Consider the following 19577-nt stretch of genomic DNA (forward strand, 5'->3'; position numbering starts at 1 on the left):
ATCAATCTAATACCAAAACCAGGCAAAGATGCTACAAAAAAGGAAAACTACCGGCCAATCTCCCTAATGAATATAGATGCAAAAATCCTCAACAAAATACTTGCAAATCGAATCCAAAGACACATTAAAAAAATCATACACCATGACCAAGTGGGGTTCATTCCAGACATGCAAGGATGGTTCAACATAAGAAAATCAGTCAATGTATTACAACACATTAACAAGTCCAAAGGGAAAAATCAATTGATCATCTCAATAGATGCTGAAAAAGCATTTGACAAAATCCAACATCCCTTTTTGATAAAAACACTTCAAAAGGTAGGAATTGAAGGAAACTTCCTCAACATGATAAAGAGCATATATGAAAAACCCACAGCCAGCATAGTACTCAATGGTGAGAGACTGAAAGCCTTCCCTCTAAGATCAGGAACAACATAAGGATGCCCGCTGTCACCACTGTTATTAAACATTGTGCTGGAAGTGCTAGCCAGGGCAATCCGGCAAGACAAAGAAATAAAAGGCATCGAAATTGGAAAAGAAGAAGTAAAACTGTCATTGTTTGCAGATGATATGATCTTATATCTAGAAAACCCTGAGAAATCGACGATACAGCTACTAGAGCTAATAAACAAATTTAGTAAAGCAGCGGGATACAAGATTAATGCACATAAGTCAGTAATGTTTCTATATGCTAGAAATGAACAAACTGAAGAGACACTCAAGAAAAAGATACCATTTTCAATAGCAACTAAAAAAATCAAGTACCTAGGAATAAACTTAACCAAAGATGTAAAAGACCTATACAAAGAAAACTACATAACTCTACTAAAAGAAATAGAAGGGGACCTTAAAAGATGGAAAAATATTCCATGTTCATGGATAGGAAGACTAAATGTCATTAAGATGTCAATTCTACCCAAACTCATCTACAGATTCAATGCAATCCCAATCAAAATTCCAACAACCTACTTTGCAGACTTGGAAAAGCTAGTTATCAAATTTATTTGGAAAGGGAAGATGCCTCAAATTGCTAAAGACACTCTAAAAAGGAAAAACAAAGTGGGAGGACTTACACTCCCTGACTTTGAAGCTTATTATAAAGCCACAGTTGCCAAAACAGCATGGTACTGGCACAAAGATAGACATATAGATCAATGGAATCGAATTGAGAATTCAGAGATAGACCCTCAGATCTATGGCCGACTGATCTTTGATAAGGCCCTCAAAGTCAGTGAACTGACTCATAATGGTCTTTTCAACAAATGGGGCTGGGAGAGTTGGATATCCATATCCAAAAGAATGAAAGAGGACCCCTACCTCACCCCCTACACAAAAATTAACTCAAAATGGACCAAAGATCTCAATATAAAAGAAAGTACCATAAAACTCCTAGAAGATAATGTAGGAAAACATCTTCAAGACCTTGTATTAGGCGGACGCTTCCTAGACTTTACACCCAAAGCACAAGCAACAAAAGAAAAAATAGATAAATGGGAACTCCTTGAGCTTAGAAGTTTCTGCACCTCAAAGGAATTTCTCAAAAAGGTAAAGAGGCAGCCAACTCAATGGGAAAAAATTTTTGGAAACCATGTATCTGACAAAAGACTGATATCTTGCATATATAAAGAAATCCTACAACTCAATGACAATAGTACAGACAGCCCAATTATAAAATGGGCAAATGATATGAAAAGACAGTTCTCTGAAGAGGAACTACAAATGGCCAAGAAACACATGAAAAAATGTTCAGCTTCATTAGCTATTAGAGAGATGCAAATTAAGACCACAATGAGATACCATCTAACACCGATTAGAATGGCTGCCATTAAACAAACAGGAAACTACAAATGCTGGAGGGGATGTGGAGAAATTGGAACTCTTATTCATTGTTGGTGGGACTGTATAATGGTTCAGCCACTCTGGAAGTCAGTCTGGCAGTTCCTTAGAAAACTAGATATGGAGTTTCTGTTCGATCCAGCGATTGCACTTCTCGGTATATACCCGGAAGATCGGAAAGCAGTGACACGAACAGATATCTGCATGCCAATGTTCATAGCAGCATTGTTCACAATTGCCAAGAGATGGAAACAACCCAAATGTCCTTCAGCAGATGAGTGGATAAATAAAATGTGGTATATACACACGATGGGATACTACGCGGCAGTAAGAAGGAATGATCTTGTGAAACATATGACAACATGTATGAACCTTGAAGACATAATGCTGAGCGAAATAAGCCAGGCACAAAAAGAGAAATATTATATGCTACCACTAATCTGAACTTTGAAAAATGTAAAACAAATGGTTTATAATGTAGAATGTAGGGGAACTAGCAATAGAGAGCAATTAAGGAAGGGGGAACAATAATCCAAGAAGAACAGATAAGCTATTTAACGTTCTGGGGATGCCTAGGAATGACTATGGTCTGTTAATTTCTGATGGATATAGTAGGAACAAGTTCACAGAAATGTTGCTATATTATGTAACTGTCTTGGGGTAAAGTAGGAACAGCTTGGAAGTAAAGCAGTTATCTTAGGTTAGTTGTCTTTTTCTTACTCCCTTGTCATGATCTCTTTGAAATGTTATTTTATTGTATGTTTTTTTTAGTTTTTTGTTTTCAATTTTTTTTTCATACAGTTGACTTAAAAAAAAGTTAAAAAAAAAAAAAAAAAACAAGGAAAAAAAGATGTAGTGCCCCCTTGAGGAGCCTGTGGAGAATGCAGGGGTATTGGCCTACCCCACCTCGATGGTTGCTAACATGACCACAGACATAGGGGACTGGTGGTTTGAGGGTTGAGCCCTCTACCATAGGTTTTACCCTTGGGAACTGTTGCTGCAAAGGAGAGGCTAGGCCTCCTTATAATTGTGCCTAAGAGCCTCCTCCTGAATGCCTCTTTGTTGCTCAGATGTGGCCCTCTCTCTCTGGCTAAGCCAACTTGAAAGGTGAAATCACTGCCCTCCCCCCTACGTGGGATCAGACAGCTAGGGGAGTGAATCTCCCTGGCAACGTGGAATATGACTCCCGGGGAGGAATGTAGACCTGGCATCGTGGGACGGAGAACGTCTTCTTGACCAAAACGGGGATGTGAAACGAAATGAAATAAGCTTCAGTGGCAGAGAGATTCCAAAAGGAGCCGAGAGGTCACTCTGGTTGGCACTCTTACGCACACTTTAGACAATCCTTTTTAGGTTCTAAAGAATTGGGGTAGTTGGTGGTGGATACCTGATACTATCAAACTACAACCCAGAACCCATGAATCTCGAAGACAGTTGTATAAAAATGTAGCTTATGAGGGGTGACAATGGGATTGGGAAAGACATAAGGACCACACTCCACTTTGTCTAGTTTATGGATGGATGAGTAGAAAAATAGGGGAAGGAAACAAATAGACAAAGGTACCCAGTGTTCTTTTTTACTTCAATTGCTCTTTTTTCACTCTAATTATTATTCTTGTTATTTTTGTGTGTGTGCTAATGAAGGGGTCAGAGATTGATTTAGGTGATGAATGTACAACTATGTAATGGTACTGTGAACAATCGAAAGTACGATTTGTTTTGTATGACTGCGTGGTATGTGAATATATCTCAATAAAATGAAGAGTAAAAAAAAAAATAGTGACAAAAGTAAAAAAAAAAAAAAAATGTAACAAACCTGTAACATGAGCACAAAGTCCCTTTAACAGCCTTGTTTAGCCAGTAAATAAAACTATGTTTACTCATTTTATATTAAATACTTTGTAAATGTATAAAAATATTATTTGTTTTCTAAGTTATCCATGCCTCAAATAAATATATCCATCAATTACTTAACAAAAAAATATATGTATATATAAATGCAAGGATGTTAGGAGAGACAAAGAAGGCCACTACATACTAATAAAAGGGGCAATTCAACAAGAAGAAATGACAATCATAAATGTTTATGCACCCAATCATGGTGCCACAAAATACATGAGACAAACACTGGCAAAACTAAAGGATGCAATGGATGTTTCCACAATAATTGTAGGAGACTTCAAGACATCACTCTCTCCTATAGATAGATCAACCAGACAGAAGACCAATAAGGAAACTGAAAACCTAAACAATCTGATAAATGAATTTGATTTAACAGACATATATAGAACATGACATCCCAAATCACCAGGATACACATTCTTCTCTAGCGATCACGGAATTTTTTCCAGAATAGACCATATGCTGGGACATAAAACAAGCCTCGATAAATTTAAAAAATTGAAATTATTCAAAGCACGTTCTCTGACCACAATGGAATACATTTAGAAGCCAATTAACATCAGAGACTTAGAAAATTCACAAACACCTGGAGGTTAAACAACACACTCCTAAAGTAAACGGTTTATAATGTAGAATGTAGGGGAACTAGCGATAGAGAGCAATTAATGAAGGGGGAACGATAACCCAATAAGAACAGATAAGCTATTGTGGGTAAATTTAACATTCTGGGAATGCCCAGGAATGACTATGGTTTGTTAATTTCTGATGGGTATGGCAGGAACAAGTTCACAGAAATGTTGCTATGTTAGGTTATTTTCTTGGGGTAGAGTAGGAACATGTTGGAAGTAAAGTAGTTATTTTAGGTTGGTTGTCTTTTTCTTACTCCCTTGTTATGGTTTGTTTGAAATATTTTTTTATTGTATATCTTTTTAAAAAAAATTTTTTTTATATAGTTAATTGAAAAAAAGTTAATTAAGAGTTAGTGACAATGAATGCAATATATGATACTGGAGTGGATTTAAGAATGGAGGAGAAAAGCTCAAAGGGGGCATAAGGAAAAATTGGAACATAGAATTTAAGCTTTATATCCCATATTAATTTTCTTGAATTAACTGCAGTTAAGTTAATGACATAAGTGATTATCCTTGTTCGTAGGAAATGTACATGGAAGTGATATGAGTTCAAGGAGTATGATATATGCAGCCTGCTCTCAAATGTTCAGAAGATGATAAATGAGTAGATAGATAATTGATAGAAAGACAATAGCTATAGTTGAATGAAAGAAGAGGGGAGAGGGAGGGAGGGAGGGAGGGAGGGAGGAAAGAAGGTACTGCAAAGGTAGCAAAATGTAAAATTGGTAGATATGGATATCTGGGGGTGGGGGGTGTTGGAGTTCTCTGTATGGGGTTTGTATTGTATTTGCAACTGTCCTATATGTTTGAAATTATTTCAAAATAAAAATTAAAAAACATGTAAGAGACATAACAACCAAAAACAATGTTTGCATCTTATTTGAATCCTAATTCAAACAAACTCCAATTCATGTAGTTATAATTACAATATACAAATATAGTGTATATATGTAATACAATTGGTGGAAATTTTAAACATTGATTGGATATTAGATGATATTAAGAAATTACTGCTAGTTTGTTTTTTTAGGTATGCTAATGGTGTTGTGGTTGTGGTTTTTAAAAACCCTTGCCTTTTAGAAATACGTAAAGAAAATAGTTAGAGATTTTAAAAAATATATATTAACATCTGTATTAAACTGTCCAAAAAAGAAGAGTGTGTTCCTAACTTTTCCACATATGAACACATATCTCTAGAGGATCTAGGTACAAAACCTGAATTATCCTATAAGAAGCGCAGAAGTTGTTTGTAGTCTTCTAGCATATCTTAGAAATTTATGGCGCTTTTGCATGTTGCATCTAATAAACATCGATGTGGATCTTTTAATATGGAAATAAATTATATTATTCTCACTAAGTAAAATAAATACTTCAGGAAGATGCATCATGTAGTATCATGTGGATTTGATTACAACTCTTAACTGCTTCCCTTCTCCCCACAGTCTCACAGTCTCTCCCCAGGATACAATCCCCCAGGTATGCCGTCTCAAACTGAAAAGGATGGGACTTTAAGTAGAATAGAGTTTACACAGTATTTAGAAAATGTAGAATAAAATATATTACCTACCTATAGGATGGTATGTAATTCCACTTAAAGCATGTTCTCCCATCATGTTTTGAGACAGTTAAGATTTTCACTTTTTTACCAAACTTATTTTTAAAATTTTATTTTGTAAATTTTAAAACCTAGAGAAAAGATAAAGGAAGAATACCGTGAACATCTGTATACCCAAGCTATATTCACCTATTGTTAACATCTTGCCACATTTGCTTTTTCTTTCTCTCTCATTCTCTCTGGTGAGTGATCATGTACAAATTCTCTTTCGATAGATAGATATAGGTATCTTTATGTATATATTTTTTTGCTATGCCATTTTCAAATATTCTGCAGACAGAAACATTGTTAACAGAAGTTGATTGCTGGATAATCACTAAAATGGTAAGATCCTGGAGTTGAGAAGAGCCTAAAATTCATTTAATTCTTCTCTCTTCCACAGAACAGATCTTTTCTCCAAAATCCCTGATCACCAACCAGTCTCTGCTTTGGTGCTTCCAAAGATGGAGAGTTAGTTTTTCCACCCAACAGCCTATTGCATTATTACATATCAGAAAGCACTAAAACTATATGTTTGTAAAGGTTGCTTTCTTCTGTTGAGGCCCAAATGTACATGTTAAGAAGTGGGGTAGTATCAAGAAGTGGAGCACACTTTGACAAACTATTCATCAGTATGTACTGAACATATGCAGACTCAGCAATTCCACTGCCAGTAATATACCCAACAGAAATATGTATATTTATGTACCAAAAGAAATGTACAGGAAGGTATTTAGCAGCATGCTTGAAAATGCCTAAAACTGGAATCAACCCAAATGTTCATAAACAATAGAAAGACAGCCTAGTCTGATACCTAGTCTGATACCCTAGCAGAATCTGAAGCTAATGTTTTTATTTTATTATGTAATTAAGGAACATAATTCCAGGAAAGCAAGAGTGAGAAAAAAGGGACAGTGACAGGTAGAGGCTGCTGTACTAAGTTAGCCACAAATTATTATTATCAAGTGTAACTGATCACTTGAGTTCATGGAACCAAGACCTCTAAACTGGGCAAGAGCCTAAGGGACAGGAAAACGGATTCTGCAAGTGGGTAAGGCATCCATTGCATTTAGATATGGGGTTCCAGCACCAATGGTTCAGCCATTAGTTCAACACAGAGTCCTCAAGTAGTGTCCAGCCCCATAGGGTATTGTCTGAGCTAGAGCCTTCACCAAGCCTTTAATGTTCTACCAGGCCACCTGTGTTCCAGAGAAGGAGTGTCAGTCCATCTGTGACCCAGGCCCAAGTTCCTTTCTTCCTCTTCCAGTATTGACGCAACAGAAATAGGTGATAATGAACCTCGATATGAACTTATTCATACAATTTCTTTATGCCTTCTGGTTGATACTGAGTGTACCATTTCCACTGTGCATTGGAGAGTCTTCTAGGACCCAGTAGCATCCCAGAGGCTATGTTCAGAGAGTAATTCTCTACCACAGAAGACGTGACCATGCAGTAGAATCCTTCAGGTCTGCTCTGCAGCTCACCTATTGGAGTTGTCAGAGACTTCACACAGCATTCTCATCCTTCACGGATACCTCTAGTACAATCAGATCTACTGAATCCTATGGTCCAAGTAGCTGGACAGTTTGCTTTACAGCCAGGACCTGCAGCAGAACCCCTTTTCCTCTGGGCCCCATTTGAAACTGGTAGCCTTCCAATAAATGGGTTGGAGCAGTATTCTCAAGTGCAATATATGCTGCCTCCAAAATCCAAAGATCCCACTAAGTGCTGTGTCTCTTTCTTAGTGGTATGAGGTACAGCCATTTGTCTTTTAGAGGGAAGTATTTCAGTATGCCCCTGACCACTGGAGACCTAAAATCCTTACGTCTTTATCAATGTGATAGTCCCCTTGAACCTTTGTGCAGTTTGTTTCCCACCCTCTGGCATGCATGTGGCTTGTGGGCATCTAAGACACCTGCTAGTTCCTGCTCTCCAGGTCTAATTTAATGAACACATCAATATAGAGAATCAGCATAGTGTTCCTTGGACTGTCAAGGTGATCAAGGTCCCTGCAGACTATATTATAACAGAGAGCAGGAAAGTTAATGTCCTGGATGGAGCAAGACAGTGAATGCTATCCTTGCCATGTAGTAACTTACTTCATATTGATGGGAATCAAGAAGAATATATTGACCAGATCAATAGCTATTTATCAATGCCAGAAGCTATATTGATTCTGATTGCTTGATCTCATGGGACCATCTTCCAAGTTCTATGTCTCAGGTCAGTCTGTCAGAGGATTAAGAATTTATTACTGGATCCCATCCCCCATAATGAGTGAGAGATTTTCCCCCAGAGTAAGAATCCCACGCTACCCAGAGCAGGAGGCAAGAGCCATGCAGAGTGGGCATGAGTAGGACCCTGCTGGCCAGTGACCATGGGGAGTAAGTTATGCCAGTTGTGCCCTCACAGAGCAGACTCCTCTCTCAGTAGCAGGACCCCAGAGACAGGTGAGGGTAAGAGGATGTGAAGTGGTGCGTCAGAGAGGTCTGAGTCAAATGGATAAAGTAGCTGTGGCATAGACACCTGGTACAGCATCATTCAGTAATAAACAAGATAGAATAACTGCTATTGCAGCAGCATGGATGAATCTCACAACAATATTGAGTAAAAGAAGCCAAACATACAAGAATACATGCTATAAGTTTCCATTTATATAAAGGTCAAAAACAGGCAAAACTGTGATGTCAGCAGTCAGGAGAAGTACATCTGTGGCGTGAGCGGAGTTTCTGGGAGGCTGGGATTGTTCTACTTCTTGTTGTGGGTGCTGAGTTAAGGTTGGTTCACTTTGTGATGTCATTAAACTGTACACCCAGTATTTGGCATTTTTATGTATGTATGTTATGCCCCAATAAAAGTTTATTTTTAAAACAAAAGAGGAGCAGGAAGGAGAAGCTAAAAGAACCATATCCTTAGGTGCATAGGAGTCTATAAAGAGGGATTAGAATGCCTCACCCTCTAAGAAAAACCCCCAAAATAAAACCAGCGGGGCTCATGGACATGTAACCAGGGAAAGAATACCAAGATGATATTGCTAAGCTTCTGGAACTTCATGACTTTCTGTATAAGAATTAGTGAAACAAGTGTGGAATGTGTTTTCGAAAATACTGAATTGGATTCTGGCAGCCAATTGTCTGGTTTCATATTTTGTTTTGCATTTGTTGGCAGTGTAGCTAAGCAAATTCTTGAGCCTTTCTGCATCCACAATTTCTTTTTCAGAAAATGAAAGTAATAGTACCTACTTCATGGGGTTGTTACGAGGACAAAATCAGTTAGTACATCTTGAGTGCTTAGAACAGAGCCTGGCACAAATGAAGCAGTCAGTAAATGTTGGCTCTTATTTTTATTACTCCTACTACTACCACCAACACTATCACCACTAAGAAGTACCTCGTTTTGGGTAGATCTTGAACAGTTTACTGTCATCATCTTTCATACTCAGTTTTGAGATCTGTAGAATGGTGATTTTATCTTTTCTGGAGTTATGAGAACAGTGCTTTTTAGCAATACCTGATAGCATAGGCAGCACCAACTTCTCTGCTGTCTTTCCTTTGTTCCCCCATAGATAACAGAAGAAGATCTGTCCCATGCTTAAAGAGGTGAAACTTAATAGTTAGAAAGGGAAGAGCTGGGGAAACTACATTCCACTATGTAGCAAGAGGATGGTAGAAACTTTAAAAAAAAAAAAAAAAGGAGGAACATGGGCTGAATTCCTGTCATCTGAGGACGAGAAGTGGAACTGGGATGTACATGGCACATGTTCCACCGAGTGCCCAGGGCTGTGTCCTGGTAGCTTTCATATATTTCATTAAGACCAAAGTCTACTGCATCTACCACATCACTGCCTTTAAGTATTTTTAAAGAGTATTACTCATTCAGGAAATATAAAAGTTGGATGGCAAACTCAGCTTGGCACTGTGTAAAGTACAGGGGAAAGAGAACTAAGACCTAGTTCTCCCTTCAAGAGCTCTTGGTTTGGACGACTGGGCAGTCAGGTGTTAGATAGTGATCCCACAAAGTGAGAAGGCATCCAACAGAGGTCTGCACACGGTCCATGCCAGGGTAAATAGTAGCCCCCAGCTCTGGGCACAGGAGTAGAGGATGAGATTGGAAAAGAGACGGTTCTTTCCACAGTAGGTAAGCCTTAAAAGCCAGGGAGAGTACCCATTTGCTGAGTACCTCCTCTGTGCCAGTCACCATGCTAGGTATTTTAAATGTATAATTTCATAATATTACTTGTTACTCTTATTTTATAGCTGAAGAAATGGTCTAAGAGAGATTGACTAAGGTCATAAAGATAGTAAGAAAAAAGCAGTTTTGTAAACCTGGGTCTGTCTGACTGTAAAGTGTACCATGTGTCTTCTCCCTGTAGTAATGGAAAACGGGGGGCAGAGACCCTAGTTATGCCCTGAGAAATTACACTCTAAATGGTGAAGAAGGAAAATGGCATTCTAAGCAGAATAAGTAGTCTCTGCAGTCATGGAGGCCAAAGAACCGTTGGTACAGAATATGGAGCTGGATTATGGGAACTGCAGGCGCTGGCAGGCAAGAGTCATGCCAAGGATTTGGGGATCCTTACATGTTGGGAAGTCAGTGAAGTCAATGAAGGACTTGAAAAGTAGCATGTTGTGATAAGATGTAAATTTTATAAACATTATTCGGTGTCTGCATGAAGGATACACGAGAGAAGGGGTTGGGAAGAGGGGCAGGTACAGCCACGGGATCTGCCAGGAGGCAGCTGCAGAGTAATCTTGGACAGTTCCTGCCAACCGGTGGATTCTTGGTCTCTCAGGTCTACTTGGAGCCATCCGTCCACTCCAGAGATTGAGGGGAGTGAGTGGGTCTTGTATTTTGAGGTTATTTTTAGACTTCTTCAGATGTTCTGGCTTCTCCCTCCTTGAGACAAGTATCTTACCTGTTAGTTTGCTCCAAATTAAAAACTAAAGTTTATTCTCCTTTTCTTCTTCTTCTTCCACTTTCGAACTCTCCATTCTGGTGAGTGTATTTTTTTCTGCCACTGTTTTCTTTTTCAGAAGGTCCAAATTTGCCCAAAGCCCCTCATGTCTCTGATAATCTCAGAGGTGTCATTTCTTCTTCTTTTTGTCTGGGTCTCATTCCTGGATTCTCCATCCTTCTTATCAGGTCTTGTATATCCTGGTTTTCCTTTTTATATATTTTTTTATCCTGTCTTCAGAATTTCCATCTTTTTTGTGAGTCAGTGTGTAAGTAAGAGCTGATTCACCATTTTGCCATCTTGAGGATGAGCTTGGCAGGAAAAGGAAAATGGTGTGTTCCTTCTGTGTCCCTGGAACATCCCTGTGACTTCCATACCTCTTCATTAGGGCTGGGGTTGGAACCAAGACTCTCCTCTCTGCATCCCTTCCTAACCACCTGTCGTGGTGAAGTCCTCCCATCCGCCAGGCTCTGTTGGTGCCACTCTTCTCTCACACTGGGCAGCTCATGGGCCTCTCAGTTCTACACGCAGACACGGTCACTCAGTTAACTCCAGCCGGCCCACCACCAGTGCCGTTTGCATTCCATTTCTGCTGGACTAAATCAGCCAGTAAGCAGGAGAAAAGCCTCCAGGAATGTTAAAGGATCACTTTCCTAAAATCCAGTGCCTGCCACAAAGACAAGCCTTACCTTGTTGACTTTTCTGTTGATTTTTTTTAAGGGGAAAAATCTTCAACATAAATTTTCAACACATGGCACAATGAAAACAGATGGCCATAGATAATTCATTATATTTAGCACAATGAAAAGAAGAAAATTAAAGTGGGGATGACAAACAAAATAGGCCTAAATAAAAATTTTTAAAAGCCTTCAACCATGGTTACATGTCCTGAGGAAAGGATGTGTGGAATTGGATAGAAGAAAAAAAGTTATGTAAGGGCTTCTGCTGTCTGAATTTTCTATTAACATTATACCATCTTTTGGGAAACAGTTGGATTTGTCCTGTTTTTGGTCTTCTTGCTCTGAATATAGGTATAAAATTTTTTTTAACTTGATATAATAAGCCAAGCCACTTCATTTTTAAGTTTCTGAAGTGTTATCAGTTGCTTCAGTGATAGAAGTCAAGTAATCTGTTAAAATCAATATTTCTAGTCATAATATATTATAGATTATACTAATTAAATTAGTACTAAGTTTATTAGAGTGGCTTCAAAAGTGATTTTGGCAGTTATTCTGTTTTGTTACTTTTTCTTCATAGTATACAATGTTGTCAGGGCAGGTTCCTTTCCAATCTCATGATAAAAGTTTGACATGTACCAGTGCAGTGGAAATCATGAAAAAAATTAAAAAGGGAGATTTCTCCTTTGAAGGAGAAGCCTGGAAGAATGTATCCCAAGAAGCTAAAGATTTGATCCAAGGTAAGAATATAATGAAATTTTACATTGTATACGATGCAGTGATTGAAGTAGAATCATGCCCATTACCCATGTGTTTGTTGGCTAATTGCTCAAGGGATTCCTGTGTGTTCTGAAGGTGTCCAGAGTACTCTCTTCAGCCTTATTTTCTTCTTACTCAGAAGAGCCTCTCTAAGTAATCTTACCCATGCATGCAATATGAACTAGCATTTGGATCCCACAGGCATCTCAAATCTAACACATCCAAAACTAAACTACACATTTTTACTTCACTTTCTCCCAAACCTATTCTTCCTCCTGTCTCCTCTGTTGGCACTGCCAAGAAACCAGATCACTGAAACAAATCTCGGTATCATCCTAGATACCTGCACCTTCCATGCCTTCCACAGCCAGTCACTCAGTGCTGCAGGCACAGCTTCCTAAGTATCCCTCCCAGCTGTCTCCACCTCCCCATTCACATGGCCACTTCCTTAGTCTCATCATCATTTCCCTCCTATAATCGTGCAATATACTTCCAACTTGTCCCACTTCCTCCAACTTTACCTGTCCATCCTACACTGCCTCAACAGAGTGACTGTTCTAGTTTGCTAATGCTGCCAGAATGCAAAATACCAGCAATGGATTGGCTTTTATAAAAGAGGGTTATTTGGTTACACAGTTACAATCTTAAGGCCATAAAGTGTCCAAGGTAACACATCAGCAGTCGGGTGCCTTCACTGGAGGATGGCCAATGGTGTCCGGAAAACCTCTGTTAGCTGGGAAGGCACGTGGCTGGCGTCTGCTCCAAAGTTCTGGTTTCAAAATGACTTTCTCCCAGCATGTTCCTCTCTTAGGCTGCAGTTCCTCAAAAATGTCACTCTTAATTGCTCTCAGGATGTTTGTCCTCTCTTAGCTTCTCCGGAGCAAGAGTCTGCTTTCAACAGCCGTCTTCAAACTGTCTCTCATCTGCAGCTCCTCTCTCAGCTTCTGTGCATTCTTCAAAGTGTTCCTCTTGGCTGTAGCAAACTCGCTCCTTCTGTCTGAGCTTATATAGTGCTCTAGTAAACTAATGCAGACCCACCCTGAATGGGTGGGGTCACACCTCCATGGAAACCATCCAATCAGAGTCATCACCCACAGTTGGGTGTGTCGCATGTCCATGGAAACACTCGAAGAATTACAATCCAATCAACACCAATACCTTTGCCCACCCAAGATTACATCAAAGATAATGGCATTTTGGGGGACATAATACCTTCAAACCGGCACAGTGACCTTTCTAATATCCAAATGTCATCAGGTCTTTTTTCTGTTAAAAATCCTTTGGAGAATGTGCTAACTCAGGTCAAACTACTTAGCCCTTCATGAAATCCTCATATGTGCCATGCGTGGGACTCTCTTACACTTACTCTTCTTAATCCCTGGAATAGCACTCTTCATCTAGCCAACTTGTGCTCATCCAGTGGGACTTACTTTCTGGAATCCTTCTGGGTGCCCCCATTACCCAGGCTGAACCCTTTCCCTGGGCCTGAGCCCTTCCCCCAAGCCCACTCACACATTGTGCATGTGTATTTTGCTATTGCACTTGTCTCCTCATGTTATAATAGCTGCATTTTTGTCTGTTTCTCCCTATAGCTCCTCTTTGAGTCTCTGTCTCCATATCTCTAGTGCCTTACTACACTTTCTGGCTTGTAGAAGATGCTCAGTAAATGTTTGATACTTCAGTGAAGTACATCTGGGTGCTCTTAGTTCATTTGAAGCTTACTAAGTCACCACTGGGAGTCTTTGTTTTGGATGGTTATTTTCTCCTGACTCAAAAGCCAATTAGCCTACAGCCTCCTAGAAATAAGCTATTGTGGACTTTATCATTAGCAGCCAGTATACACTAGAGGATTTATATGAAAATGTGTTAGGTTGAAGCCTTATCTAAAACCATCATGTCCTGTAAACATCATTGAGATTTATTTGTGAGACTGATTTTAAACTAGGTTTTAAGTGACAAATCATAAAATTAAAATATTTTATTTTTTTTCTTCAGGACTTCTCACAGTAGATCCAAATAAAAGGCTTAAAATGTCTGGCTTGAGATACAATGAATGGCTTCAGGATGGCAGCCAGCTGTCCTCAAATCCTCTGATGACTCCAGACATTCTAGGATCTTCTGGAGCTGCCGTGCATACCTGTGTGAAAGCAACCTTCCATGTAAGACCCCCTGTGCTCTATGGAGTAGGGTGGTTTGAAAAGGAATCATAATTAGCTGTTCTAACTCTAAAACTTTAGGGATATACTCTTAGTAATGCATTTAAAATAATATGTATGCCCTTTTAATTTTAGGTATGTTTTTATAAATAGTTCATGGTATAAACAGATATGAACAGGAAGTGCATAGGGGACCAGAGTCACTGTTAGGCCCCAAAATATTTATTTGATGTTTAGAATGAGTTTGCGGAATGGGAAAGTAGTCTGATATTTGAACAGTTGAAAATTTTCGGTAGGTAATGAAAGCAACATGCATAATAGAACTTTTTTTTCTCTCAAATAAGCTAAATCATTTTCTTTAAAACCCATAAATAAACATTAGGAACTAAGGCACATGTGAAATCCCATTCATTCAGTAACCATCTTTTAGCAGTGGTGAGATACAACAGACTTTGCAGACTGGTCAGAGATATGGTGTGCATCCAGACAATAACTGAGTAACAAATTTGAGACAAATATTGAAGTGAGTTCATTGGAATTAAGTATAGATTGTATGTTTGAAAGGCTGAGATGACATGGGAGGAACTGTAGATTATGCACATCTGTGCCAAGCAGATGCAAATTAATAAGTTAATTAGCATACAAAGTCGTATATGAAGTATAATATTTACACATAATTAGTATATGAAGTAGATGAGTTGGGGAGAAATAAAAATAAAATAATCTGAAGGGATTATCTTGAGAAAGGAGAATGGATAGCTCTTCTTCAGCTGCAGAAATGGATAAAAAATTTGATCAACTAGGATATCTTGAGATGTGAAGAGATGTAACTGCAGGAACTTGTACTGGATGGTCGAAACCTTCTCAGTGACATGTGATACAAGGTTGTCAGGAGTAGCCACAGCACAACCCAAGCAGAGGCAAAGAAAAATGAAGATAGGTATGACGACGAGGCCAGGATAAGGTGTGTAGGGCCGAGTTTCTTTCTAAATATTAAGGTAAACCCAAATTACATTTAGTTGGAAGTGGAGATCAGGGACCTGTAATGGATCACATCTGCTCAGGGTTGTCTTTGTGGCCAGAATTTTAAATCACAGTCATAGAACCCATAAAATTAATGGGCATTTTAGATTTTGGATACTCTTCAGGAATTTTCTATCAGTCATTGGTTTCTTACCGGGATGTAGCTGATTTCTTCAAAGGATTTATTAGAACCAAGACTCCTGCATGCCTAGCTGGTTTGATTTAAACAGAGCCCTCCAGATTCTTTTCCCATGGACTTCTGTACCTGCCAGAAGGTTTGGATATAATAGTTTTAAGGACTTTCTTTCCAGACAACTTAAAGCTACAATTGCCAACTACAAGCTGTCTTATAGTACAGGTCATAACTGCTAAGAAAATTTTAAATACTTTTACCTTCACAGAGATTCCTTCATTTCTCCCCTAGGCCTTTAACAAATACAAGAGAGAGGGGTTTTGCCTTCAGACTGTGGATAAGGCTCCTCTGGCTAAGAGAAGGAAAATGAAAAAGACTAGCACCAGTACGGAGACTCGCAGCAGCTCAAGTGAAAGTTCTCATTCTTCTTCCTCTCATTCTCATGGTAAAACTACACCTACAAAGACACTGCAGCCAAGCAATCCTGCTGATGGCAATAATCCAGAAACCCTCTTCCATTTCTCAGACTGAGTATCCTAGGAATGGTAGGAATGTAATTGATGAAGCTTTGCACTTTTATTTCCCTCAGTGTATACCTGAGGAGATGTTTTGTGCTTTTAAAAATGTGTCCCGTTGGTGTCATTGGAATCTGCCTCTTAGTGAATTTTTTCAGGAAGACCTGTTTGGTCATCCTCGTCCAAAAGCACTGGACAGAAAATGTTACTGTGAATAGAGCACGTTATACTGTTTAATGACTTAGAATGATGCCAACAGGACTGTTCTTGAAAGAGCAAAGGTTTCTGTAAATTTAATTGGAATGGGTTAGCTCTGAGCTGCTTACAGAATAAGTCACAGCTTATTAGATGTCTGCCAACAAGAGTTAACTTGTACTGTAATGATACCTTTTGCTTTGCCTTGTAGACAGCGTGGGTTTCTGAGAGATTTGCACCCTGTGAACAGTGATTTATCAGAGAAAAAAATCTGATTGCTTTCAAAAAGATTCTGTAATGAATTTTATGTGTGACATATACTTATTTCTTGAGAGAGGATTTTAACTTATTGTTTTTATTTTATGGCTATATATGATGATAACCAGCTATTATTAATCTTTTTCTAAACAGTGAAAAAAAAAAGGATATAAGAACTTAAGATCCCATAGTCTACATTTGGGATCTATATGAGATGCATGCTAAGATATGTATGTTTTTAATTTTGCACTGCTCTTTCCTGGCAATTTGTTTTAATGATTATTGCAGACTATTAAGGTACACATCTCTCTGTTTTAAGTAATATTGCACTTTATAAAAGAGTATGAATAAAACAAGCTGTTTTATGAAGTGCGCTATTTAAAGCCTATGTACTGTATTTTAGCCATTTTTTCCATTATCTACTTTAAATTAGTCCTCACATCCCTCTTCTACTTTGTATGCAACAAGGAGAATAGGGCATTGTATAACATAATCATTAGCCACTTATGCACTGATGTGAGGAAAAACTAAAGGGAAATTATACTAAACACTGTGCTTCATATTTGTACACTGTGTTGTGCTACAGTGAGGCATTTCCTCCTGTAGTCATATTTTATGTACATAATATTTTAGAATCATAACTATGACTTGTTTTGAAAATTTACTGTTAAATTTTAAATCTGGAAAGCATATTTTATAAACTTATGCAGAGCACTTTTATTGCTCAAAAATTCTGAATTCATACATACAACAAAGTGCTATGTGTGAGACATTTCATTGAAAGATTGCTGCATTAAAAAAAGTTAATTCATTCCCTATGCAAAAAAAAAAAAGTGATAGGCTATGTATGTTATATTTTCTTTTAAAAGCCATCACATGAATTGTCAGGCCTGAGAAAAGTGATCTTTGCTATGTTTACAGGAATCATGCTTAAAAAGATAATGCCTGACTTGTGTATTTTGTAGTTTTGTTAGTGATAGCCTCTTGAGCATTAGTTTGGAATTTGGGCATGGTATTTATTTATTCCTTTTTTGAGATAATAGCAGCATTAATTTCAACCAGTTATGAATACTAAAAATATTGCACTCTATGTAATGGTAGCATATTTATTACTAAATCAATGTACATATTAGTAGCGCAGGCAACAAAAATGGCAAATATTAAAATATTTTCAAAATATTATATTATCCTATTCACATTTTTGTCCACAGTGGTTACTGGGAATAGCTTTTTATACTTTTCAGTGGCCCAACTGGCTACATAATTCTGAGTTAATGAAAGTTTTGTACTCCTAACTTTCAGTCATTCCTAGTAATGATGGGAAATCTTATGTGAATTAGATTCACTATACCTATTCAGCAAGCTAAGTCACAGAATGTATTTCCTTCAAGCACAGATTTATAATAACCAAAAAATGTCCATTTATAAATGTAGTTATGTTGAAAATATTTGAAAATATGTAAGTCGACTCTTCAAGACATTTTTAAAACAGTGTATTCTGGTTTAAAAAAAAAATACTAGTTTTAAAGTACAAACTAAAAGGACATTCTAATGTTAATAGAAAATGATCCACAAAAATGGTCAATAAGTGTACCCTAATAACTGATTATGGAGTAGACTCACCGTGAATACTGGAAATCAGTGGGTTTTATTTTCATTTCTTTTCCTTGTCTCTTTTTCTGGAGGTCTTGGCAAACAATGAAATGGGTGAAAAGGCAGGCAGAGTAAGAGGAGGAAGGCAAGATAAGGCTAATCTGTCAACTGGTGAGCCTCCCTGAATAATCTAGAATGGGCTTTTGAAAAGACCTCAAAAAACGCTCACGATACCCTTGTCAGATACCTTCATCCTCACTCTACTTATAAACACCAGGAGGACATAAGTTTGCAGCAGTTAAGTTATATGCAGCCTATCTGTTAATACACTTTAAAATTCATAATGCTTTCATTTAATCACATCAAAAATAAAGAATAAAAAGTAATTCATATAAAAATGTTACATGTAAGGACTCTTTTTTAGGTATTAGGAGAAAAATAAAAGTAGATCTAAGAAAAACAAATATAAACATTAAATTGTCTTTATAACATTGATTTGGGGGATAGAGCCAAATCACCGTTTACCTTCTTCCCTTACAGATTTTATTTTATGAGGTTTTCATACCATCATAAATCCTGATTCATGTAGCACATTTTGTAACTATATGTGGCTAGTTGAGAGACAAAAATGTGGAAAGGAAAGGAATACAGGAAAAAATTTTAAAAGACCAGTTTCTTTTTAATTACTGTGACAGATCCAATGACCGAGTAGGTTATTTCCCAAGTTAAATTTGCTACTTTACAATTCATTATTTCTTCCAAACCTTTATAAAATAAACAACTGGAAAAAAAAACAAAAAACAGTAGCCTGAGTTAATTTTAACATGCTTGTCTTTCTGGGAGTCACAGATTCATTTACCCATTAAAGAAAGACTGCTTTTGGTTTTTTGTTTTTTGATGTTATTGTTTTAGATTACTGCTGATTTCTTAAATATGTAAATGGCTACATTTTAAATATAAAGTAACATATAAGTTATTATATTTAGAGAGGCTACTAGTAAGGCAGTGACTACTTTTTTAATAAGGAAATTCCTTTTGTATCTCACTTTATTTTAAGTGTGTTCTCATATACTTTATAAAAGTATATAATTTATTGTCTGCTCCTTCCTCTTGTCCCCAACAGCTGTTATTTTCATATTTATTAAGAATAGGGTACCTTAAAATGGTGAAACATTCTAAGTTATTGGTCCTATATGTGCCTTAGACTGCTTATTACTTTGGATGTTCTGCCAGTGACCAATAATAAGAACACAATTTGGGTGATCAGATTCCTAATATTCTTTAGTATCTAAGTACTAATTTAAACTCTAATATGCCACTTACTCTATGTCAAAATAATTGTCTTAT

General features: G+C 37.6%; 1 protein-coding gene across 3 annotated transcripts in view; it reads left to right on the top strand.

Annotated features, from left to right (window-relative positions):
- RPS6KA5 (ribosomal protein S6 kinase A5) overlaps window positions 1–19082 on the top strand; it is a 231590-nt gene extending 212508 nt beyond the window's left edge. For 2 of the 3 annotated variants that reach the window (XM_037832057.1, XM_037832059.1), the window contains 3 exons: window positions 12179–12338; window positions 14353–14516; window positions 15961–19082. In XM_037832057.1, coding sequence (XP_037687985.1) covers window positions 12179–12338; window positions 14353–14516; window positions 15961–16200 — 564 coding nt within the window. In that variant the 3' untranslated portion in view covers window positions 16201–19082. The remainder of the gene's footprint in view (window positions 1–12178; window positions 12339–14352; window positions 14517–15960) is intronic. The other variant, XM_037832058.1, reaches the window with a different exon arrangement.
- The last annotated feature ends 495 nt before the right edge of the window (window positions 19083–19577 follow it).

Source organism: Choloepus didactylus, chromosome 4 (genome assembly GCF_015220235.1).
Source record: "Choloepus didactylus isolate mChoDid1 chromosome 4, mChoDid1.pri, whole genome shotgun sequence".
In the NCBI taxonomy this organism is placed as follows: domain Eukaryota; kingdom Metazoa; phylum Chordata; class Mammalia; order Pilosa; family Megalonychidae; genus Choloepus; species Choloepus didactylus.